This window comes from Akebia trifoliata, chromosome 1 (assembly GCF_017979445.1).
Source record: "Akebia trifoliata isolate Shusen 1 chromosome 1, ASM1797944v1, whole genome shotgun sequence".
Classification (NCBI taxonomy): domain Eukaryota; kingdom Viridiplantae; phylum Streptophyta; class Magnoliopsida; order Ranunculales; family Lardizabalaceae; genus Akebia; species Akebia trifoliata.
The window spans coordinates 6,662,532-6,689,939 of NC_141375.1; the positions used below are offsets into that span (position 1 = coordinate 6,662,532).

Consider the following 27,408-nt stretch of genomic DNA (forward strand, 5'->3'; position numbering starts at 1 on the left):
ACCAAGACTTGGGTATTTTCATATTTGGGGTGTTTTACCAAGGCAAAGCTGTACAATCCAAATCAGAAAAAGCTTGATCCTCGAATGACAACTTGTCACTTTCTTGATTATCCCGAGAGGTCGAAGGGTTACAGGTTTTTTTGTCCGTCGAGACATATGGAAAATTTTGAAATCAATCGTGTTAGGTTTATTGAATATGGTCAAAATAGTGGGAATGAAAAGCGAAGGAAGATTATATTTGAAGAGAAACGTAGTGATTCACCAATATATTTTATTTCGCAACCTTTACCTCATTTGGTGGCTTCACTTGTCCATATAGTCGTTGTAGAAAAAGATACAACAATCCAACCAGAACCCAATCCTCAAGCGATGGTGGTCCCAGTTCCACAACCAATCATTCCTATTAGGAGATCTACCTGAAAACGTAGACCCGCTATTATAGATGATTATGAGGTGTACTTTCAAGAAGAAGATATTATCACAGGCGATGTAGATGATCCTTCTACATTCAAAGAAGCGATGAACTCAAATAAATCTAATTCTAGAAAGAAACAAATGAAAGAAAAATTGAGATCTATAGAAAAGAATGAAGTATGTGGATTAATGACGCTTTTAGAAGGTCATAAGATAATAGACTGCAAATAGGTTTTCAAAACTAAAAGAGATTCAAAAGATAAGGTCGAGAGGTTTAAAGCAAGACTTGTGATAAAAGGGTTTCAAGAAAAAGCAAGGTATTGACTTCAGTGAAACTTATTCCCTGATTTCTTCTGAAGATTCATTGAGGATCATCTTGGCGATAGTGGCACATTATGATTTAGATTTACATCAGATGGATGTAAAAACTGCATTTTTGAATGGTGAACTCGAGGAGGAGATTTACATAGCACAACCTGATGGTTTTAAAATTGATAAAAGATAACATCTTGTTTGCAAATTAAAAAGATCAATATATGGGTTGAAGCAAGCATCAAGACAGTGGTACTTGAAATTTGATCAAGTGGTGACCGGATACGGATTTAAAGAAAATATTGTCGATAAGTGTATATATCTTAAGATGAGTGGGATTCGATTCATTATTCTTGTGTTTTATGTTGATGATATATTGCTGGCAAGCAATAATGTTCATTTCTTGTATGTTACAAAGTCTTTTCTGTCAAAAAGTTTTGACATGAAAGATATGGGGGATGCTTAATATGTTTTACGGATTAAAATTCGTAGAGATGGACAAATTGGGTGTTTAGGTTTGTCACAGAGGGCATACATTGAAAAGGTGCTCAAAAGATTGGTATGGATAAATGTGCCCCTGGTGAAGCTCCTGTGGTAAAAGGAGATGTATTCAGCCAAGATTAGTGTCCTAAGAACAAGTTTGAGAAGATGGAGGTCGATGCATCAGAATATGCCTCAGCAGTCCGTAGTCTTATGTATGCAATGATTTGCATCCGACCTGATATCAGTTACATCTTTGGTATGCTTAGGAGATATCAGCAAAACCCTAATATTACTTATTGGAGAGCAGTAAATAAAGGACTTCAATATTTGTAGAGAACAAAATACTTTATATTAGTATATAAAAGATCGAGTGAGCTTCGAGTTGTTGGTTATTCTGATGCAGATCAAGCTGGATGTCATGATAATTCATGGAGCCATCTCATGGAGAAGCTCAAAACATACCATTTTGATAGATTCGACCATGTATTCAGAGTTCATTGGATACTACGAAGCAATCGGTCAAACAGTTTGATTGAAGAATTTTATCTGTAAATTAAAGATTGTGGATTCCATTGATATACTTATTATTATCTATTGTGACAACAAGGTTGCTATTGATTTTGCAAAGAATGAAAGAGTGACTAGAGGAAACAAGCACATCGAAATAAAATACCTTTTAGTATATGAAAATGTTCATGAAGGATTGTTCGAGATTGCTAAGATAAATTTTAGCAATATCATAGTTGACCTTCTTATCAAAGGACTCCCGCCAAAGATTTTCAAGGAACATGTAACTCATATGGGAGTTATCATGTCATTTATTTAAGTTATTTAAGTATTGATTTTATTTTATACTTGCTTTTTATTTATACTCTTGATAAACTATTTATTGTTGGTTAAAAAAATTGATTATGACTAGTCATTATTTATGCATTATTGTGTATATATATTATCTTTACCTGTGAGTAAATGTACTAGTAAAGTGTTAAAAAAATGCTTGGACTAGACACGACTTGGCATCACGTTGATGAAGTCTTCATTCTGGATAAAAAGGTGATGAAATATTACATGGTTGGTTGTTAGTAAGATATCAGAATGACATACGATGAGTATGAAGCTGGACACATAGGGAATGTACATACAAACAACATTGAGGAGTGTACATTGTCTTGATACCACAAAGAAAGTTCACATAAAAGTAAACTCCTAAATTTATTGATGTTTCTAGTTTTGAGACCATGAAACTGTTTTAGAGCCGACAAATAAACACTTTGTTACATCCATGATTCATCATTAGTGGTATCTTTGAATGAAAGCGACAGTTAAATATTATCTGAATTATTTTGAACAATTACTTTTCAAAAAAGTGCACTTGATTATTCAAAAGGCAACAATCCAATGAGTCGTTTTAAACAAAAGAAATATATAAAGGCTAAGTGGGAGATTGTTGGAATTATTATTATTATTATGTTCATTATTAAAATTATTTTGTAGTCCTTTCACATATACAAATTTTTATATAAATACTGGATTGTAATTTGTTCAAAACATTAAGCGTAAAATTGAAAAACATGCTTGTGGTCTGGCATTGGTTACCAACATCAAATATAATGAGTTAGTGAACATCCTATCAAAGTTTAAGTGGTATTCACCTAATACTAGAATTCTACAATGGGTAGAAAATCTAGTATCTTCTTTTATAAAAAGGTGGTCGTCCCACATCTTTACACACAAATTATTCTATTATTGAGATAGAGGTTCCCATCACTAAAGATGTAGGTAGAGTTGGGGTAGTGCATCTATTTTTTGCAGATCAAGATCAAAGTGCTCTTCGTGAATTATCGAAAAAGTGAATTCAGGTATTTTAATATTTATTGCTTTTCGATTTGATTGTTATGTTTTGTTTAAGATTAAATCCTAGATCCATGAATATTATGTTTGTAGTTTTTCTCAACAGGGTCCACCCAATAAAAAAATAACTCTAACAATTTTAAATATAATTTCAAGTTCATATATCTATATTTCACGGTAGGACACTGTCACTTGTACCCATACGGATGCAACATAGCAGATATGAGAGAAGAATTGTTACATGTAATGTTCAAAAAACTATAAGTCATTGAACTAGAGAAGTAGTTGAGCCAAACTGGATCCGCTAGGGTCCACCATCTGGTCAACCCAGTCCAACCACTGCATATACGAAGTAACAAAAAAATAATAATGAGAATGGGCAGGTATGAACAGTTTAACAGCACTGGGGTCAAAGTATGTTTTCAATTTAACCGCTCAATTCATATGGAAGTTATTGAGGTTTAAAAGGTTTTGTCTACGCAGGAAAGACCCCTGTAACGATGGAATCCAAAGTTCTTGTTATATGACCAAAAAAATGCTTTTCAAATTTAAATTTAAACTGCGCTTTTCAGTCAACGCTTTTATAAGGGTCATTATTTCCAAAGAACGTTAAAAAACCACTATCATGTGAATCTAAAATCCAACATTTTTAATATGATTATAACTTCACTTTTGTGATAATTAGGCTTGCATAGCCAGTACCATTAGCTTCATTAGCTTTTTTTTTTTTTTTTTAGAGAGCTACTATTGGCACCTCAAAGTTTACTAATTACACTCCAATTTTTTAATAAGTAAAAGTTTGGGTGCCAATAGCAACTCTCTTTTTTCCCTAAAAACAGGGCAATGCTCTTATTTTTGCGGGTTTTTTATTTGGGTAATTTACTATGCTCCCCTCGCTAATTTATTCTTGTCTTGTTGAAAAGAACTTTATGTTAATCCATAGAATTTACGTATTTTTGCTTCACCAATCAATGGATGATTCAAAATAACACAAAGAACCATTTGTTTCATTAAAAAATTCCACCAGAAAATTCAAATGATATATATTATTTATTGAAAAGAATACATTGAAGCTCTAATAAGTGCAATATGCTCCATCAAACAAATCTAAACAACACAGAATGGAATTAGTCCTCAGGAGGATTTTCAAACCAATTGAGCCCTTCACTATGTATATCAAAATTAGGTTCAATCCAAGTGCAGTACCACTGTTCATCGGTGTCATACCAATTTTCCTGAGAAAAGTTACCCCCGAAACAGTGATATTTTCCAGTCCAAAGAGAATAAAATACGATATCATTCCCATGGAACCTCGGAAAATAAATCTTGTTCCCTGTTCCTTTCACCGATGCTGATGCCATGATCGATGTGGTATGACTAACAAATAACATTCTATCACCCAAACTTTCTACTTTCACCCACTTCATCTTGAACCTATCCAACTTAAAAACACCAATTGGACTACCCAAATGACCAATAAATATTGATAGGAGCTCTCCATCACTCTCTACAATGAAACTTTGATGAATTGGAAACTTAGGTCCAATTAGTTTCGGAAGGACCCTCCATATACATTCGTCTTCATCCTCCTCTGGACTGAAAATTCCTAGCCTTCCATCTTGACCCAAAATATATAAAACATTGTCATAGAAAATAGGATTGCAATGAGATGCCATGAATGGTACCTTACCATCAATGTAATACGGAGTCCAAAAAAATTCTCCGTGACGACAAACCCACATTAAAAAAAACTTGGAATTAGTTATTTCATGGGCAAATACGATGCAGTTTGAGGAAGTTGGTGGGGATGAAAATGACACACTAGTAAAAAAAGATCCCGAATCATCAAGATTTGGAAGCTCAATGATTGCCCTAGTGAAGGGATTAAAGAAGAAAATAGAACAATCACTTCCTGACACTAACAACCAACCGTATTTGGAGTGGCGAATAATTGCACCTTGTAGTTCTGGAAAGTCCATGAGACAAGTGTCGTTGTACGTCACATGGAAGAATTTGCATGTACCACTATTGTTATATGGAAAGAACATGAACCATGGTGATTTATTAGAGCTAGATTCGAAGGGAGGAGGGGGTGACCTTAGTGGAGAAGTGATGGCTGTCCATCCTTTGCAAGTGAGGCGAAAGTGAATGCAATCACTTACAAAGAGATGAGATATGATCTGTTCTAAAATCTCCTTTGCCATGTCATTCCAAGGCCTCTCTTCTTCACTTACCTCATCTTTATCAAGGGATATTCTTGACTCTAAAATCTCAGTGTCTTCCACCTTTGCTTTCCCTTGCTTTGCCTGTAAAATATAAAGGTATACCTTAAGGATCAAGGAGTTACATGGGCAAAAAAGCATATTAAAAGACTGCTTGAAAAACAAACTAAAGCTATTTACAAACTATATCTCTAATGAAAGAAGATCAAAAAAAAAAAAAAAAAAAAAATTTTGTGAAAAATAAATGAATTACCGGTAAGGAGATACTGGGCACTATCCAGTAAGGTTGAGACCATACATGAACAACATCAGGAAAAGGAAGACCAACTGTGATAGTTTGGTTGTACATGTTAAATCGGTACAAGTTTCTATTATCTGGATCCAAGAAGTATATACAATCCCCTTTAACTCCCAAGTCTGACTCGGAGATTGATATACAACTTTTACTCAATAAGAAGATCGCATCGCCTATGCTTTCCACTTTCACCCAAACCATTGTGGAAAAATCCAATTTGAAAATATCAAAAGTCTCAACTACATCAGCATATATCCCCATGAAAATTTTCACCACCAGGAAGAGTTCTCCACGATATTCCGCTAAATACTTAGAACATAGCTTTGCATCTTCTATGGATAACAGAGGTAAATTTATTTTAAAATTTGTTATTGTTGCCGAAGTATCACCAACATCTACAACTGCAATCCCAAAAATGAAGAAGATATAGATCTTCCCTTGGACATTGATGGCACAAGTAATACTTTCCATACCATTGTGTTCCTTCCTAGGATTCAAGTCGTGATTGATCCATTGTTTGTCATTGGGTCTACAAAAATAAAGAAATTCATTTCTCTTACTAGTGAGCATCACGACACAGTTAGGATCACTTGGACAAGATGTTAGAATTCCCAAATCACTCGTTGAATGTTCTATGGGTGGTAACTGGATTTTTTCCATCGAGATCGGATTTAATAGAAAACATTTCGAGGAATAATTATCCAACATGACCAACCATTCATTAGAAGATGCTATACAACTCATTCCACGCATCTCGGGTACACTTCTAGCATAGTAACATCCATCCGATATAGTGAATAAAGTTTAGTTACGCTCTTTCCTCCCATGAGGGAAGATGAGAGTCGGGGAAAAAATAGGCAGGCAAAAGCAATTTTGCTTCTCAGTTTGTTTGAGTTTCTTCTGCAGAATACAACAATGGAAAAGTTAAGTATTCAATAACTTTAAATAATTATTGCCCAATGACCAATAAATTTGTATCAATTTATGTATGATAAGTATGAGGACCTTGGGAACTAGTACTCTTCTTTTTCTTTTTTGTGAGTTAACTATGTCTCCTTGTTGTACATCTACGGCACTAACAACCCCATCACACGATAGATCTACAATTGGAGTGAGCTCTTTGATGGTTTTAGATCCACAAGAATCCATTGGCGTCTCAGAGAGCTAGGACAAAAACCTGATACAAATTTCCATTAAAAAAATTATCAACTAACAAAATCAAACAAATTAAATATAACAAAATTTTTTATTTTTTTTTGATACTATGGTGTTCCCATTGACAGCGGGCCCTGGTACCATAACTGGGCTTGTACCCAGTCCATAGGCCATTGGGCATTGGTCCGACCCACACAGTCCTTTGCCAGGTAAGTCAGGATTCTTTGGAGGTTCGAACACATGATCAGGGGCAAGTCGCTGCTAGTGTCTTACCATCTTCCCACACCCCTGGTGGGTAAATATAACAAAAAATAGCCTAATATATGAGAGGCGCACATAAATAATGAAAATTGACGGCCACCGAAATCCCAAATTTAAAAATTAAATCCAACGGTGAAATTTTTTTTTTTTTTTCAATTTTTCTTTTTTTTTTGGGAGTTATTTAAATTTTATACTCTACATCTGTGTGGTACCCTGATCGTGCTTTTGGGTGTCACATGGGGATGCAATCCATATAGATAGGTGGTCTTTCAGTCCACATAACCCCATCTATATAATAATAAAATAATAGAAGAAATTTGACATTGAATTACTAGATTATCGACTAAGCTAACGTCGCATGCACGATCCTAAGGAAGAGAAGTTAGTACCTGAAACAAGTTGCTCTGAAGCTGGCAATCTTCTACCTTAAGGATTCGACAACCTTGCAACCTGGAGAAGGCAATCTTGATCTATCTAAGAACAATTTTCAACCCTTGATTAGTGACTAATGCAATAGAAAGAAGGAATAAGCAATTGGAAACAATATCAAACTTTTATGAGTTCTTTGGTTTTTCATGGTACAAGATGGGAAGGGATGGTTATCCTTTTATAGACTTGAGACCAGACAGATATTTCTCCAGATTGTGCCATTAGGACATGATCTGTGATTGGCTCTCAAAGATTTGTACAGATTTATAACGGTCATAAAAATTAATAAGAGACCGGATCGTATGCACCCAGAGTGGAGAATTGAAGCCCTCCTCGCACACCTCAAGACATACCACGTAAGACATAATTCACTGAATTAATGCCTAAAATATCTCCTTTTAAAAATTACCTTAGATTGTGACTTACCTGGCATATGTAGAGGTGTGGGAGGAGGGTTTCAATCCTTCACCGTGGGTGCATACGATCAGGACTCAATTAATAATATGTAAAAAAGTTAATATGACAAATATGTAATTAAAATAATTATTTGTTATCTTTTTATCCAATAAAACGAATAAGTTGACTAGAGCCCACAAAGCCCGAAAGTAAGCCTCCTGCCCATGGCTTGAATCTACTTGGCATGCGTGCATGCACATGTGTGATCATTGCGATCAATATAAATAGTTTATTGATCGATATATGAATTCCCACTTGATATTAGTGGGCCAGGTCTCTTGTTGAAATATGCTAAACCTACAATCCACTAGAAATTGTGTCCTAACTGACTCAACACTAGCTAGCTAAACATATCCAACAACATGTACAAAATAAAAGCAAAATACATGGCACACTTGGATCAAACTCGCTGCCAATAAATCACTAAAAATGATTTCACCATCTAATAATCCATTTTATGATAAATTTTGAGATCTTTAATTCAAATCACCCATAAAAAAAGTTTATAATAATAAAAGAGAATAATTAGATAAGAGTTAATATTTTCAAAATAAATATTTTGTACAACACAAATACATTGTGAAGAAACAAAGAAATTGATCAGGGTCTAGAAAGTGGTTTCTAGAGCCCTAATTATATAAATTTTACGAGTAAATTAGACATTAAATCCTCTAATTAGATATAATTCATTATTAGCCCATAATTATTATTGATTTCAAATAAAATACGTATTTCGGACTTAATTATGGTTATTTACGTGTAACAGGAAAAAGTCGCAAAGTTTCAACATGTATCAGAAAAATCTGAAGATTCTATTGCGATCCAGGATCCAAAACAAAACCAAAGACCAAGATTCAAGCCCTTTGGTCCCACATGAACCGTAGCACACTAAGGGTTCATTGCGGCTCGGTAGTGTCGGTGAAAGATTTCTCGAGATTTGTACTAAAGCTTGGTGACTACAAAATTGTCATATTGAATTAGGGTTTTGAAGTCTTGTGTTTATGGAAGGGTCTCGAACCCTAGAAACCTTAATATGGTCTCTCTATAAATAAAAGATGAAACCAGATCATCTCATCTCCTCTGAGATCATCTTCTCTAGATTTCTTCTATTTTTTATTTTTTAGATTTTTAGGTTAATTTCTGTTGAAGCTTTGTAATGAAGGATGATTCAGTTAATGTTCGGACTCAAGATCAATGAAGAAAACCTTTCATCTTTCTCATCTCTTTTCTCTATTTTATTTTCTTATTTGTTGTTTCTTATGATGATCATCGACTAGACCCTTAATTAGAGAGGTCAATGAAGTTAGAGCAATATTTTCTCTCACAGTAATTGTATAAATTTGTTAGTTACACCAATTCCGATCACTATCGATCCAACTTCGTACCCCATCCAACCTATCCTTTCACAAGATTGTTAAGACTTACAACTTCCCTTATCTTAGGGAATATGATGGTTGAAAAATGTTTCAAAAAGGTGATGACACTAAGGATTGAAGATAAACGAGGGATGTTGATCATTTAAAAAAAAATCATTTTTATGTTCTAACGATGATCACAATTTGTCTGCCTATCATATGGGATAGGAAGTTGATTACCGTGTTTATCAAATTAGATGCTAGGAAAATACCTAGGAATCAGACCTTTTGACAGGTCTAACTAAAGACGTTAAACTTAGTGCTACTTGGGAGGCAACCTATGTATTTTTCTTTTAATGAGTAATATAGTTAGAAAATAAAATCTTTTCTATAAAAAAATAGGTAGGAATTCTTTTATGCAAAACTGTTTCGGACATTATCATTGTTATCTCTAAATTTTGTCAAATGAGTTGTAATAAGACTTTGCACGTTAATGCCCAATCCGTTTCAAGTGTGATCTAACATTTATCTCTATTTCCTTACTGCTTGCATATTGAGGACAATATTTAATTTAGGTTTAGGGGTATTAGGTTAGCTCACAATTATATTGTTAATTTATTTTCAAGCTTAAAAAAAAGATGAAATATCAAAAAAATATTTAACACTGTTGAAATAGTTTCTTTAAAATCTTTGTATGTACTATTTACATATGAATTTCAAATTTTAGGCTCATATTATAATTTTTATCATAAGTTCTTTTTGGTTATTCCTTATTACGAAAATCATAAAAAGATTACTTTGAAAAATTCATGACACTTTTGATTGAGTCATTGGACAAAAAAGGTTTTATAGAACAAGAGTTGTTCATTTTTTCTATCTAGAGTATTAAAGAAAATCTAGTCTAGTGAACCATGACTTCCTTGTCCATTAGGTGACTGGTTAGAAGAAACACAGAACTGGTGTTAGTATGACTTGGACAACAACCATAAGATTAAACTAAGTACTTTTAAAAAGACTACCTACTTTTTGGAAAAAAAAACACCAGAAGAATGGTAATGTGTGAAAATGTTTAAAAAAATAGAAAGATATGAAAAAGATCAAAGTAAATAAAAAATGTTAGAATTAAAAAAATGCAAAAAATAAAAGAATTCAATGAGACTAAATAAAATATCTTCAATAGTGTAAAAGTTGTCAATGGTAAAAATGTGAGTAAGTTGGAATATCATAGATAAAGTCCCTTAGAGTTATTAAAGTGATCATCTACACCCCTCACTATCCTTGAAAAGATGCTTAGTTTTGAGTTAGAACTTAGGTAGAACCGACCATTCTTAGTAGTTAGGAGGTAAAATCTTGTTCTTGAAGAAGATCCTGCTTTTAAAATTAGAAAATTTGCATAGGTACTCAAGTTATTTTTGAAAATTTCTAAAGTAACGAATGAAAACTTATAACTCTTACTAAACATAAAGGACCTTAGATTGATTTGTGAAATGTTGTTATGTTTTCATTACATACGTCGATTTTGATTTTAATAGCTTTATAAAGTATTTGAATTTTGTGGGTATATTCATTACAAACCCTTACAAGTCTAACTCGTCTACCAAGGGTAACCTAGGGGTTTAAGGGTTTGCTGCATTCGCTAAATGCAGTCGTGTAACATACGAAAGTGGTTTGTAATTTAGTTTTTACTTAACTTTTACTTGAGACTAGTAAAATCTAGGTTTGAGACGCAATCAAGGTCTAGAAAGTGGTTTCTAGAGTCCTAATTACATAAACTTTACGCGATCATTGTTAGCCCATGATTATTATTGATTTCAAATAAATTATGTATTTCAGACCTAATTATGATTATTTACATGTAATAGGAAAAAGTCGTAAAGTTTCAAGATGAATTAGAAAAATTCATAGATTTTACTATGATCCAAAATCCAAAACAAGACCAAGGACCAAGATTCAGGCCCACATAGACCGCGACACACCAAGGATTTACCACAGTGTGATAATGTTGGTTAAAGTTTCCTCGAAATTCGCATTAAATTTTGGCAGTTACCAAATCATTATATTGAATTATGGTGAAGTCTTGTGTTTATGAAATGATCCTGAACCTAAAAATTCTAATCCAGTTTCTTTATATATTAGATACCAAACCAGATCATCTCATTTCCTCTAAAATCATCTTCTCTAGTTTTATTCTATTTTCTATTTTTTAGGTTTTTAGGTTAGTTTCTGGTGAATCTTTGTAATGAAGGATGATCTAGCTAATGTTTAGACTCAAGATCAATGAAGAAGACCTTTCATCTTTTCATATCTTTTCTTTATTTTATTTTCTTATTTGTTGTTTCTTACGATGATCAACGATTAGACCTTCCATTAGAATGGTCAATAAAGTCGGAGCAATATTTTTTCTCATAGTTAGTTTGGCCTTTACTTTATGCTTCATAGTTTTCATTACAAAAATTCTTAACTAGGGATTATTGGTTTGAGTATCTAATTTCTTAATTTTGATGGTTTATTCTTAGTTAAGCTCAAGCTAACCATGCTTTACCACAAACATCAAATACAAATCCTTTAATTTCATCTTATCGATTTATTCACAAACATTGAAATTTCATTTTAGATTTAACCGCTCGATCTTCCGATCCATCGACATTAGTTTTGTTGAGAGGATTGAGACAAGTAAATGAAAAATTAATCTAAGGAGAGGATTTGCTCAAGTGGATTTGACCGATCTAATACTTATACTGCATTTTTATTTCTTATTTTACTTTTAGTTAATTAGTGATATTCTTTCCTAAAACTGTTTTAATTTGTTTACCTTCAATCTTAACTGATTTTGAGTTAAAAGAATTATCGGATCAACATTGTCTCTATGGATCGATCCTTGTTTGTCAAGGTTTATCTGGTCAATTATTTTATTATCAATCTACACCGAACAAAAATCACATCTCTTCAAGTATATCTTTTTCAGATCTATCCATGCCCCTCCTTTCTAGAGGCATTTGCGTTACTTTTTCCCTTGTTTTTTTCCCCTAAGCAACTGTTTTGCAAGATAACTAAACTTGTAGGTAAAAACTGTTAGATTTTAATCATACAAAATCTCTTAACAAAACTATTATTCTATTATTTCTAATGGATCAAGAATCATGCATATATCTCAAGAACCTATTCATGTTGCTTAGAATCAAAGTTCAGGTACTTACCTTGTCCCATAATCCAAAATCATTGATCCAAGATTTGTGATAGAAATGTGTCTTTCGCAATTTACGTGTCAACGAATTGAAGAGCGTAAACCCCAATCGAGTTATTCAATTTCCAAACTCACATTCTCTCTCTTCTCTAACTAGATTGGCTAGGGTTCTAGTAATAGATGGAGATCACTATGTTCAAGATCCCATAAGTATATTATGTGCATTTCTTGTTGTTATTCTCTAATGGGGTGTTGATCCTTTTATATAGATGGAGATAGAGGGCCTAGAGATCCTCTCCTAGAAAGATTCTTATCTATCAAGGTTTCTTACTAAACTTAAAAAAGTATAGTTCTAATTCTAAAGATATTGAGGATCATGTTTAATATATAGAATTCTTGTGTAAGTGAAATTAGTAAAACTGTGTAGGTTAATGGACCACACAAATTTTATTCTAACATTCTCCTAGTTGGCCCATTAAACGGATTTTATTAAATGAAATTTTCTTTTACAAAATAATTTTGAAAATACTCAATTTAGGATTCTAAAAATAAAACATTTTACACATGACCATAAATTTTAAAATCTTATTAATAATCCTAATATTCAATTAGATTTTGTAATGTCATATTTCGATTAGATATTAATGTGAGTCATGACGGTTGTATGTCATTTATGCCATACTTTCTTCCATGTACCACACACACTAATACTTTTTCTGATATGGCCTTTAATTGTGCCCCAATCATTTGTTTTGTCAAGACATTTCCTGTATTACTTAAATCCAAAATAGAATATGATCATAACATAAATAAAAATAGGAAATAAATATAAAAAAACTTTTTTAGTACCAATATTAATGTCAATTACTAACTATTTCAAAATAACCTACATCAAATACATAAAAGATTTTCTTAAAAGATCTAGGTTGATAACATGTTCTTTGTAAGCTTTTAGTGATAATCCATATGTCAATGGATCAGCTATCATTTAAGTGGTATTAATATTCTCTACTGATATTAACTATTTCTAGACTCCATCTCTAACTACCAAATATTTGACCCCCATGTGTTTTGCATCATTCAAATACTTTCAATTCTTAAAGAAGAATACAATTGCAGTATTATCATAATATATCTTCAATGACCTGACTATAGAGTCGACAACCCTAAGTCTTGAGATAAAATTTCACAACCACAAAACATAACTTGTGACCTCAAAGAATACCACTAATTCATCTTTCATAGTGGATGAAGTACTAATGTTCTATTTCACACTCCTCCATGAGATAGCTCTACTAGCTAGTAGAAATACAAAACCCGGTTTAGACTTTTTACTATTAGAACATCTGATAAAATTTGAATCTGAGCACCCGATCACCTCTAGATGATCTGATCTCCTGTAAGTGAGCATATAGTCATTCGTCTCTTTTAAATATATCATAACCTGTGCAGCTTTTCAATGGTTTATTCCTAGGTTACTTTGATATTTTCTTAACATTCTAATTGCAAAATTAATATCTAATCTAGGGAACCAAAAGGTTGTCAAGTTGAGTATCCGAGATCATCAAGAATAGAAGCTCGCTAAGTTGAAAACCCAAAAGGGCGACTTAGGCAAAAGATAGGGCATAACAAAAAAAGGAAGAGCCTGCTAGGTTGAAAACCTGAAAAGGTGACCTAGGTAAAAATCAAGGCATCATCATAAAAGAAAGACAAAGTTCGCTAGATTGAAAATCTGAAAAGGTGATCTAGGCAAAAATTAGGATATCAAAAAAAGGAAAAGGGAAAATCCCACCAAGAAGAAAAATTCAGAAGAAAAGCTTACACAGAAACTGGGAAATGTAAAAAATCGTTCGAGTCGGGACATTCATTTTCAGTTGAAAGCTCACATTTGACGATAACAATATTGAAGTCGAAGAAACTCAAAAGCCTTTTTTGAATATTGTAAGATCTTTAAGAGTGTCCGCTAAGGCACTTCTTTGGCTTGGAAGTAAATTCGATGAATGAAGGAAAATTCATATCACAAAAAGGCTATGCGGAAAAATTTGTTCGCAAGTTTGGTTTGGACCAAAGTAAGCGGTGTTCCACTCCTCTAGATGCTAACATAAAGCTAAGACGTGATGAAGGTAAGTTTCTTCCGAATCCTCGACCTTATCATGCTTTTTTTGGTAGTCTCATTTATTTAACTATTACAATACCAGATATTAAATTTTCTATTGGGCTTGTTAGCCGTTACATGTAAGCTCCATATAAACAATACTTGGAGGCAGCTAAGCGAATCTTCAAGTATGTTTACTCCACAATTGACATGGGTCTTCTACTAAAAAAGGGAGTTATGTTCGAATTGGAAGGATATTCCAATGCTGATTTGGGTGGTGATTTAGATGATCGTAAGTAAACCAATTTATATATTGTCAACCTTATACTCTGTTCTACCTTGTATCATATATGGCGTGAGCGTAACCATAGTATTTTTGACAAAAAAGATATGAATGGGCGGCAACTTTGTCAATTGATTATGGAAGATGTGTGGGTAGCATTGAAGGCATGATGACATCAAATTCTGAAATGCTAAGATTGATCAATCTATGGGGTTGTCAAGGAATGTTGAAAGTGACGGAAAGGTTGGCTATTCGATGGTACCGCCTCCAATGCATATTATTAAATTGAATACGGATGGGTCAATGTCTGAAACAGGGGCTGGAATCGATTTTATTGCAAGAAATAATGAGAGAGGGATGATTACCACTGGTATGGGGAGATTAAATCAAATGGATATTATTGCCATTGAATTGGAAGCAATTCTAAAGGGTTTACAACATCTTAGAATGCAGGGGACATACATATATTATTGTGAATTCAGATTCGTTAGTGGCTGTCAATTGTATTAAGGAGGATTGGAGTACGTCTTGGAAATTGATTAGCATCATCAGAAATATTAGAAGAGCATTGCGGTGGTTTAACTCAGCTACTATAGAATTTATTTGGTGAGAGACAAATAAAGCAGCTAATTGGTTAGCAAGAAGAGGAGTTTTAAATGTGCAATTCTGTATTTTAGATTTTTTAAATGTTCCTGTGGATCTATACTACATCCTCTTGGAGGATATCAATGTTTGTTATTTTCGGCAATAGTAGCTTTTAATAAATCAGGGTGGGGCCCTTTATAGCCTCAGCTTATTGATAAAAAAAAAATGTAAATTGGCATGTGTTTCATGGTGTAGTAAGAAACAAGATTTGGTGTCTCTTTCTACGACAAAAGTAGAGTATAAAGTTGCATCTCTTGCCACTCAAGAATGTGTGTGGCTACGTCAGTTGATGATGTTTCTTCAAAAATTCACCAACCAACTACTATATATTATGACAATCAAAGTGCTCTCAAGCTTGCAACAAATCTTGTTTGTCACACAAGGTCCAAGCATATTGAAATTGAACATCATTTCATTCATGAAAAGGTGTTAGATCGATCAATTGAAGTTTCGGAGGTGCGAAACAATAACAACCTTGCAGACATCTTCACCAAGTGCTCTCCAAAGGCCAATTTGAATTTCTTAGAGCCAAGTTTGGTATTATTTCTAGAAAATCACTTTAAGGGGAGTGCTAAATTTTAAAGTTAATTTTCTAAAAGTCTTATTTTATTTAAGGGTTGTAGTGAGGATATTTATGTAATTTTGTATGGGCCCCACTTCACATGTGTGGTTAACATTTAAATCGTCTCGATCCATTTTCACTTAATAGTGAGGGGGTCCAATTGGTAAATGAGGATTTTTTAAGAAATGGGAATCGCCACCTAGTTTAGGTCTAGGAACTAGAAATAACTTCAAATGGATATGGATCGGCCCACGAATCAAATAAATGGATAAGGGGTCAGATTATGGGTTTCGAAAGGTGTTAGGCACATAATCCACCTGATCAAAATGATCGGTTTCTACTACGATCCAAAACTAACCTATGGTCAACGGAAAAAATTATGGTCAAGGTTATAGTCCAATCATCATCATCAATTTATATCGGGTTTGCCAAACGAATCTTATGGCTAAGATCCTCCAATTATTACATGATTTCTCTAATTCTGCACAAAATGGAAAATTTTGAAAAAGCCTTAATTTGAGCCCCATGATCTAAAGTCAATGAAAAATCCAAATGAAAATATTTTCCAAATCATCCAAAATAAAAACTCACAAAAAATCCTCCAAATAGAAAAATTATAAAATTGCTAAGTTGGCACTTATGAAGCTTCTAAATTAGGAATTTGAAGTTCCCTAAATTAGAATTTGAAAAATATATGATGAGTTCCTGAATTAGAATTTTCTAAAAATAAATTCTCAAAAATATAAAGTTTCCAAAAAATACCAAATTTTTGAATTAGAAAATCTTGAATTTCCATGAATATGAAGTTTCTAAACTGGAAAACGTAAAATCTTCTAAATTGGAAAATTACTAAAATGTGAAATTTCTGAATTAGAAATTTATGAATATATGTTGTCCTAAAATAGAAAATTATGCGGTTCCCATATTAGAAAGTTTCAAATATTGATTTTCCAAAACAAAATTATGAATATGAGTTTTCGAATTAGAAAATTATGAATTTATGACGAATCACCAAATTGGAAATTTATAAAATAACAGTAAAAGGAAATTTACCTTATTATGCTTACCAAATTGGAGATTGACAAATATCAGTGCATACGAAATTTTCAAATTTGAAGAAAAAAATTGACATTCATTTACTTCTTAAACTAACCAAACGGGCATGCATACATAATTCTCAATTTTTCCTAAAATCATTATCATTTAACGACATGTATATTTGTCAAGTCAATAAGTATATTAATCACATGGAATAATCTTAAACTCATCACCTACTCATCACGAAAACATATTTTCCAACCATAAAATATTACAAGGAGCTTGATTATCATCTTGAGTCATACAAATCGAATTCGAGTACAATGATCATAGCATTTTAATAACAAAAAAAAGTTTCCTAATAATATTAACATGCAAAAAAAAAAAAAAAAAAAAAAAAAAAAAGAAAGAAAAGAGAGGCATAAAAAATATTCTCCTAATCTTATCGATATAAAAACATAGAAAAAACTACATAAACTAAAAATATCCTCCTAATCCTATCAATATGTTAAAAAAGAAAATAAAAATGCATAAAAAAAAAAAAACATTCCACTAATCCTATTGCTATGTGAAAAATAAGAAGATAAAAAAATGTTAGAATGATACATCTCCCCTATTATGAATTATTCGAAATGCGACAAAACACCATATAACATAAATTTTGTTTTTTTATTTTTTATAACCAACTCTACGATGATCGTGATGCCAAAAATCAACATGAAACCTCAATGTATGGGGGCAAGTTTAGCATACAAAAATAGAGAGAAGATTAAACAATGTGCCACGAAGAATGAAGAGGAAGAGAAGAGAATACAAAAGTAAAAAAATAAAAATGTACCTACCTATTGAACAAAAAAAGTGGTGAATTGATTCCTTCAAGTCCAACCCAAAGACTTGCGCGTATTTGTTGCTGCGAAAATGCGAGAGACAAGAGTAGAGAGAGAGACGCACTTGTATGTGCTATAGCAGTACTGTGTATAAGAAAAAATTAGAAAGAATTGACGGATGTAGAGGACGTGATAGAGCTGGGGGGTTGTTACAGGTAGAGAGAGAGAGAGAGAGAGAGAGAGAGAGATTGGAGATGATGAGAGGCCGATAGAGGTGCTGATGGTCTGTAAGAGATATGAAAATCGAGGGTAGGCTGGGAGAGCTGTTACAGGCAGAATGTGAAAAGAAAGGTAGAACGTGAAAAGAAAGGAGGGCTAAAAGTGAGAGAGGGGACGAGGTTGCAGGTTTAATGGAGATGATGAAGATGAGTTGGGCAGAGAGAAACGTAGGGGCCGTAGTAAAAGGACTGGGAGATGGCTGTTGAGATGGAGAAAGAAGAAAGGGGCAGCAATGGGGGCTGTAATTGACTGAGGGAGACGAAGGCAATGAGATGTGGCTGCAAGGTTGGGGCGTTCTGGTATGGTCTGTGTTACAGGGTCGATGGAGAAGAGAGAAGGGGTAGTAAGGTTGGAGCATTCTTATATGTACTGTGAGGATCAATAAAGAAGCAGAGGTTGCAGAGATATAAGAGAGGTGTGGGCTATTGCAGAACGTGAGAGAGATGAGGGCTGTGTTGTAGGTTCAATGGAGAAGGAGAAGGGGGCAGCAAGGGGGGATGTTACACTGAGTTAAGAAGAAGATGTGAGACATTGTAGGGCTTGAGAGAGACCTGTGGCAACCGCTCTGTGAAGAAGAGAGAGGTATAGAGAGCTTAAAGAAGAAGGTCAATGGAGAAGAAGAAGACCCCCCTTGGAGAGAGAGAGAGACGTCTCTCTTTATAGCAAAAACCTTTCTATTTTTCTCTTTCTTTCCTCAGTTTTTATACATGTTTGCATCTCTTTCTTTTCTTGTTTTTTTTCTTTTGACAGAATGGGAGTAGCAATCCCACGCTACTCACCTCGTTGGTAGTCCCTTGTTGATGAGTTTGCAATTTAATTTTATCGATCGGTTGATGCTTTTTTGATTCGATTTTTAATTTGATTTTGAATTTCAATTTGATTGATTGGATTTTAAATTTGCTTTGCATGGTTGATTGGATTTTAATTTGTTGGTTGATTGGCTCTTAATTTTGATTTTAATTTGTTGGTCGATTGGATTAGTCGATTAATTAAAATTAAAATTTTGATTTTAGTTTTATTGGTTGATTGATTTTTAATTTTTAATTTGATTTTGCATTTTAATTAGTTGAGTAATTTTTAATTTGAACTAAAATTTAATTTTGATAAAATTTTAATCGTTTGATTTTTAGTTTGAGTTTGATTTTTAAATTAAATTTTATTTTCATTAGATTAGATTTTTAATTTGATTTTGAATTTCAATTATTAAATTTTTTTTTCATGTTTTCCTAAGAATCAGGGTTTCTAAGTCAAAGTTGGACATTGAGGGGCATTTCAATCATTTTTGTAATTTCTCATAAATTTATCTATTTTCGTCGATTTGAGTCTCGTTAAACTCGAAATCATATTCTGAGTGCGACGGTGGTAATTTCGAGATTTTTCGGAGGTTCGAAATTTATGAGGGGGCATTTTCGTCATTTTATTGATTTTTGTAAATTTTTATGAATTCTGGCGTGAGGTTTCTTTCAGTCCCAACGTGATCATTTCTAAGTCTCAAAGTCACATTTTTCTAGCGTAGTGAGGTCTCTAAGTTATCAAATTATGTAACGAACCTAAGCGTACGTGCTTGCTAAATCGGGTGTAAGGGTAACGATTCTAAGCGTGCGTAAATTTTATGTCGAGTCATAGCGAGTAAGGAGATGAAAATATTAGAAATGGAAAAGATAAATGACAATACTCATAAGTCTTCGAGTTCTTTACACTTATCATTAGGAATTCACGACAATCGGGTGACGAATTATCGAATTAGGCAGATGCAAAAATGGGGTGTCTACAAACACATGTCACTTTCTCTCTCTTCTTTACCTTATCACCTTTTCTCATATACTCTTCTAGAATCTCCACCTTTATTGATGAATCACATTACTATCAATTATCTCAATTTTCCCATGCAACCAACCTTGAGTACCAATGCATTTTTATTTTCCATCTTGAACCCTCTTAAAACTTTTTGAACAAGCATTCTAACATGCTAGAAACTTCTTCCACCACCTATATATACATGTATGAAGTCTTATTTACAACCAAATCCTTGAAATAACTCCTGAGAAGAGAGAAAGTGAGTAAGATATTATCAACACTCCAAATTCCATATCTTGTATAAGTGGAGGTCTCATTTTTAACTTGTAAAGTTTCTTTTTGAATTAACTCAATAATTGGCTTTTCATCATTTTAATTGTTCTTCTTCTTGGTTGTAAGTCTTGGGCTAGTGTGTTTCTACACTATTTGAGAAGTGGAGTTCAAGAAATTTGGATTCTGTTTTTTTCTACAAAAGAACCTGCAACATTTGCTTAAGTGAAATATCGTTGACCATGCAATACATTTAATTTTATATTTTATGATCAGGATGTCCGGATCCGTAGGCCTGACAAGTGGAGCGTGCAATACATACATTGCATCAATGTATTAAGATCAACATTGACTGAGATGCTTATTCCTAAGCTGGTCTATGTTTCTTAGATAAATTCTTAATGAAATGGAGATGCAAGCTTGTTCTTTGTTTTTTTCAATTGATTGGATGACATTGGCTCCATACAATGCTAAGATAGAAAGTCGCTCCTGCGTGAAGGGCATTTCTGAGGGACAAGAAGCCACAGGTACCTCAAGATGCGAGATCATGGAGATTGGTGTGAGATGGAGAGATGTGTCGTACTAAACCATCCGCATACAACACCAAACCTCGGCTCGGTTTTTCTTTCTTTGTTCTCCAAAACCAGAGAAAGAGAACTAATATGATTCTCTCTTCCTTTTTTTTAGAGAGTTACTATTGGCACCCTAAAGTTTACTAATTAACCCAAGTTTTTAATAAGTAAAGGTTTGGATGCCAATAGCAGCTTTTTTTTCTTACCCTAAAAACAGGGCAATGCTCTTATTTTTGCTGGTTTTTTATTTGGGAAATTTAATATGCACCCATCGCATTTTGGTCAGTATTAGAGATAGTTAACTCCCTGTGTTTTCAGACTGATGACATTGCACCTTGGCCTAAGAGGAAATGACCTAAATATGATTGTCTTCACGTCAAAAACTCATAATTTTTCTTCTGAAAATTGATAACTTGTTCTTGTCTTGTTGAAAAGAACTTTTTGTTAATCCATAGAATTTGCGTATTATTTATTTTTCCATAAAATTAAATAACACAAAGAACCATTTGTTTCAGTACAAAATTCCACCAGAAAATTCAAATGATATTTATTTATTTATTGAAAAAATACATTGAAGCTCTAATAAAGGCAATATGCTCCATCAAACAAATCTAAACCACACAGAATGGAATTAGTCCTCAGGAGGAGGATTTTCAAAGCAATTGAGCCCTTCACTATGTATATCAAAATTATAAGGTTCAATCCAAGTGCTGTACCACTGTTCATCGGTGTCATACCAATTTTCCTGAGAAAAGTTACCTCCGAAAGAGTGATATTTTCCAGTTCAAAGAGAATAAAATACGATATTGTTCCCATGGAACCTCGGAAAATAAATCTTATTCTCTGTTCCTTTCACTGATGCTGATGCCAAGATCGATGTGGTATGACTAACAAATAACATTCTATCACCCACTTCATCTTGAACCTATCCAACTTAAAAACACCAATTGGACTACCCAAATGACCAATAAATATCGATAGGAGCTCTCCATATGCATTCATCTTCATCCTCCTCTGGACTGAAAACTCTTATCTTCCATCTTGACCCAAAATATATAAAACATTGTTGTAGAAAATAGGATTGCAATGAGATGCCATGAATGGTACCTTACCATCAATGTAATATGGAGTCCAAATAAATTCTCTGTGATGACAAACCCACATAAAAAAAAAAGTTGGAATTAGTTACTTCATGGGCAAATACGATGCAGTTTGAGGAAGTTGGTGGGGATGAAAACGATACACTAGTAAAAAAAATCCCAAATCATCAAGATCGGGAAGCTCAATGATTGCCCTAGTGAAGGGATTAAAGAAGAAAATAGAACAATCACTTCGTGACACTAACAACCAACCGTATTTGGAGAGGTGAATAATTGCACCTTGTAGTTCTGGAAAGTCCATGAGACAAGTGTCGTTGTACATCACATGGAAGAATTTGCATGTACCACTATTGTTATATGGAAAGAACATGAACCATGGTGATTTATTAGAGCTAGATTCGAAGGGAGGAGGGGGTGACCTTAGTGGAGAAGTGATGGCTGTCCATCCTTTGCAAGTGAGGCGAAAGCGAATGCAATCACTTACAAAGAGATGAGATATGATCTGTTCTAAAATCTCCTTTGTCATGTCATTCCAAGGCCTCTCTTCTTCACTTACCTCATCTTTATCAAGGGATATTCTTGACTCTAAAATCTCAGTTCTCCACGATATTCCGCTAAATAGTTAGAACATAGCTTTGCATCTTCTATGGATAACAGAGGTAAATTTATTTCAAAATTTGTTATTGTTGCCGATGTATCACCAACATCTACAACTGCAATCCCAAAAATGAAGAAGATATAGATCTTCCCTTGGACATTGATGGCAGAAGTAATACTTTCCATACCATTGTGTTCCTTCCTAGGATTCAAGTCGTGATTGATCCATTGTTCGTCATGGGGTCTACAAAAATAAAGAAATTCATTTCTCTTACTAATGAGCATCACGACACAATTAGGATCACTTGGACAAGATGTTAGAATGTTCTATGGGTGGTAACTGGATTTTTTCCATCGAGATCAGATTTAAACATTTCGAGGAATAATTACCCAACATGACCAACCAGTCATTAGAAGCTGCTATACAATTCATTCCACGCATCTCCAGTACACTTCTGGTATAGTAACATCCATCCGATATAGTGAATAAATTGTGGTTACGCTTTTTCCTCCCATGAGGGAAGACGAGAGTTGGGTAAAAAATAGGCAGGCAAAAGCAATTTTTCTTCTCAGTTTGTTTGAGTTTCTTCTGCAAAATAGAACAATGGAAAAGTTACGTATTCAATAACTTTACATAATTAGGGCCCAATGACCAATAAATTTGTATCAATTTATGTATGATAAGTATGAGGACCTTGGAATTTCCATAGATGGTCTGACTGACAATGTTGACAGTGAACTGTCCACCAGATTGTCCTGAAAAGTATGAGTTCAAATGTAAATCTGCAAGTTCAAAACAACAAATAAAGAGGGGATGCAATTGAAAAGAGATTATAGATGGAATTCAAGGCCAATTTCAGAAACATCATCAAGAAGAAACATTTAATGTTTAGGAAATATTTCGGATTGTCCGAAAATGCTCTAAACAAGATTCTATTTCTAATCAAAATATTACCTCAAAATGATATTTTAAATTTAACAGCATGAAATAGAAGGCTTTGCAACCCTATCACTTTGGAATGAGTGCATCATGATAAATAACTCTAAATAGATTCGGACTTCATTAAATGGGAAGACTAGAGATCAAATCCAACTTACCAATCCAAGAAAACAAAAAAGAACAATCTTGTAACACTAATGAAATTTATCACAGACAGGATCTCTTGGCCTATTTCTATACCAAAACCTTGCTGTGTGGTCATGGCTACCACAACACAAGAAACAGAGAGAATAAATTCACTGGGAGATTACACTACACTCAACTGAGAGTGCATAGAGATAAATAGGCACTTATAACTTCTACCCTCAAGCTATTAAATCAAAACTATCATGCACGGTGAACACAACTAGCATAACATAACAAGTCAATGGATAATATAAAAAAAATGATTCTGTCCACAACTTTTTCTCTCTAGGGATAAGAAGTCAAAGCACCCTCATCCTATAGGTAGAATCACACCAAATATATTAAAAACTCACAGATCATGACATTAAAAACTCAACCTTTTGCAGAAATATTCTGCAAAAGAAATGAAATATTATAGAACAGCCAAGGGATACTGTTCTATATCTTTATCTAAACTTAGCCTTTAGCTTTGAATATCTAAAGAATTGATTCAATGGAATGAAGGCTTAATAGATGGTGAGGTCCACCAGTTGATGTTGATATATATTATGGTGTGGGTACCTTCTCATGTGTGCTGTAATAAGAAGTAAGATTTGAGGTGTTAGGTGTAGTCTAGGGTATTGGTGGATCTCATAAGTTCCCTATCTTGTTATAAATCCCGCTTTAGCATCTCATCTCGTCCAGTTTATGGAAATGACTGGGTGAGTCATCTCAGTTTGCACGAAGGTTGCTAGATGACTCGGACAAGTCATTCACGAAAAGATTTTGAAACTATGCAGTTCGAGAGGGAGAAGATTATATCTAGCGATATGACCAAAAGAAGCTGCGCTAAAAGGCTAAATGTGCACATTAAATTTAAGATGACTATTATTTTTTTGATAAGATGACTATTATAATATTAATTCAAAATATATATGATGAGCATTACTATGATAAAAAAAACAGTAAAAGTCATTGAGCATGTCCATGATTAGGAAGTTTTGATCCCTGTTTTCTACTTTCCATCTATTCGTGCATTTTCCTTTTTAAGTCTCAAAACAATAAACAAATTATTATTAATTGAAAAGTAAGTTTATAATGCATGAGAAGTTGAGGTAATGAAATATACGATCAAATAAACCAAATTCGAATGAAATGAATAGTAACTACTGACCTTTGATCTGTTATATAGCTGGGATCGGACCAGTGACCTCATCGTTGCAGTGGAGATCATCCAATCTCGATCTATCATCTTCAAAGCTTTCTTCCCAAAAATTTAGGGAGATTGATCAATTGAGCTACAAATACAAAGTTTACAGATCATACTTTCAACAATGTAAAACAAAATAAGAAAGCAAACAAATTTGATACAGATATCTTCATTTATCACTGTTTGTTTTCAATTACTAATTTATCAGAATAAAAGGAGTTTTTTTTTTATTTTTATATATAGCTAACAGAAATTTATTATATAAAAAAAAACAAATTGATAGTTGAAATACATTTTAACAAACAAATTTCTACTTTTTCAACCAAATATGAACACTTGATAACCTAAATCAGATTCTGGATTCATTGGTAGTATACAATTTAGAAATAGTTTAATCAAACACACCAATCTAGACTGAAAACAGTGGAAGAAGCTGTGGATTAAACAAAACAACAACCAAACATTCAATGATATAAAAAGAATGTAGATCAGAGCCAGAAAATCGTCTCACCATGGAAAACTCACTCGATCCTCACCCGAGCCTTCTTTGAAGACTGAAAATTTAAGCTTTTATTGTTAAAAGAAGCAATCCAACTAACTATGGAAAAATCACCACAAAAGCGATCAAGGCAGAATAAGATATGAGCAAACCTTGAAGAATAAAAGAAGAGGTTTTGGACTTTTGGTGGATCCCATAAGTTCTTTATATAGTTGTAAATCCCTGCTTTGAGTCTCGATACTCACCTTACGTATATGACTCAGGTGAGTCACCTGGGTTTCTAACGATTTCTAAGTTTAGTTAAGATATTTGAACTAACAAAACTAAAACTTAAAAATAAGAAGAAATAAGTCCCACCTTTGGCATCTCATCCTGAAATAGATTTTAAAACCATCCAGTTCGAAATGGAGATCATATATATATATGTATGAGTCGTGCTGAAGTAACATAGAAATGTTCTTCTATTCTGACATTTTGATGTGGTGGTGTACACATAACCAGAGCTACTTTTCACTTGTATCTCAATAAAAAGATCTATGGTTATGTGTGCACCGCCATATTAGAATGTACAATCGATGTACATTTTAAAGTTACTTCAACATTATTCTATATATCTTGAATAGAATTATTCTATAGTGACAACATAGAGCCTTACATTAGACACTAAGCTAACATGGAAGAGTCTACAGAATCGTAGATGCTTTTCATTAGTATCTTGAGCTAATACATCCATGATTTCGTGTACACTTCCACATCAGCTTGGTGTCTAATGGAGTGTCCTGCCCAGATTGTATACACCTAATGTGGAGGGTTAACATAGGTCTCTCACACCTCAAATCTAACCACAAATATCAAAAAGAGCTTTGTTAGCATGTGCCTTAGGGACATATATTAAGATGCATTAAATACGTATAGAAATAAACCTATCAAAGTATTTTTGGTATATTTTTTTAGTGCTTTTTAGGTACGAAAATAAATTTTTTCAAAAGGCACTAAATTTTTTTTGGAAGGTGTATTTAAGTTTTTTTATTGCATTTTAGGAAGGAAAAAATTTATTTATTTTTTAGTGCATTTTAGGTAGGAAAATAAATTTTGAAGGTGCATTTTAAGAAGGAATTTTTTTTTTTTTTGAAGGTGTATTTAATGTGTCTTAACATGTACCCATCGACAAATATTCTTTTGCTAGAGAATTTAATGTGAGATCTATGTGACAAGATATGTGAGGTGTAGGAGGTGGATTTTAGCCCACTTCCTGGAGTGTATATGATCTAACTTCTTTGATAAATTATATTTTAACGATGTTATAATATTTTGAATTCAAATTTATTTTTGAAGACAATCGTTAAATATTGTTGGATTATAAAAATTTAGAAACATTAAAATCTTTATCATTTTTTATAAAATTATTATTTTTATAAGTTTTACGATTTTCAATTTAGTACGAAGTGGAGTCAAGTTATATAACCTAAAAGTCTATTTCAACATGAAAGATGTAATGTATATGATCAACAAGACTATCGATACAATTTGAGTTCGTTTTAAAGAATAATTTCTCTTATTGATTTTGTGGTAGCAGAGATTCTATAATGGTGATGATTGTCATGTGAGTTCCGTAAAAATTGGACAGTAACAATAGTATCAAAGATAACGATAATGAGGGTGGTATAAGAAGATTGATGGTGGAAAAGGCTTTATATTTTTAAATTAATCAAACATTTGAAAATGGATTCTTGAAGAATGATCCTTATCAAGAAAATAAAATTGTAGGAGAATTACATATGGTGTCAAGCCATTGAGTTATCAGAGTTTAGAAATGATTTTCTTAACAACAATTCAAGGCTTTACCTAGATTTAATCTTTCTTAAATATAACAATTTCACACATGTCATGAGAATGTTGTCTTTCTTAAACAAACAGGAATGGACTAAGGGTTAGATGCAAAACTTTGAGAAGATAAATTAATGGTTCTAAATATAGTTAAGTCTAAGGTTTAGAGTTTAAGCAGGTCCAATAAGTTCCTTATATAGCTTTAAATTCCCATTCCATGTCTTGTCTCGTTCATGATAGTGAGAATTGAAAAATAGATTGAGATGAAGAAGAAAGTAAATCTTG

General features: G+C 33.2%; 1 protein-coding gene across 1 annotated transcript; it reads right to left on the reverse strand.

Moving 5' to 3' along the window:
• Nucleotides 1–4,187: 4,187 nt before the first annotated feature.
• LOC147410568 (uncharacterized) lies at nucleotides 4,188–25,469 on the reverse strand. The gene is made up of 5 exons (XM_086436201.1): nucleotides 25,309–25,469; nucleotides 24,762–24,885; nucleotides 6,583–6,754; nucleotides 5,536–6,477; nucleotides 4,188–5,366 (listed from the first exon to the last, which is right to left on the reverse strand). The coding sequence occupies exons 4-5, from the start codon at nucleotides 6,328–6,330 to the stop codon at nucleotides 4,188–4,190; spliced, it is 1,974 nt and encodes a 657-aa protein (XP_086292327.1). The 5' UTR covers nucleotides 6,331–6,477; nucleotides 6,583–6,754; nucleotides 24,762–24,885; nucleotides 25,309–25,469.
• Between the last annotated feature and the right edge of the window lie 1,939 nt (nucleotides 25,470–27,408).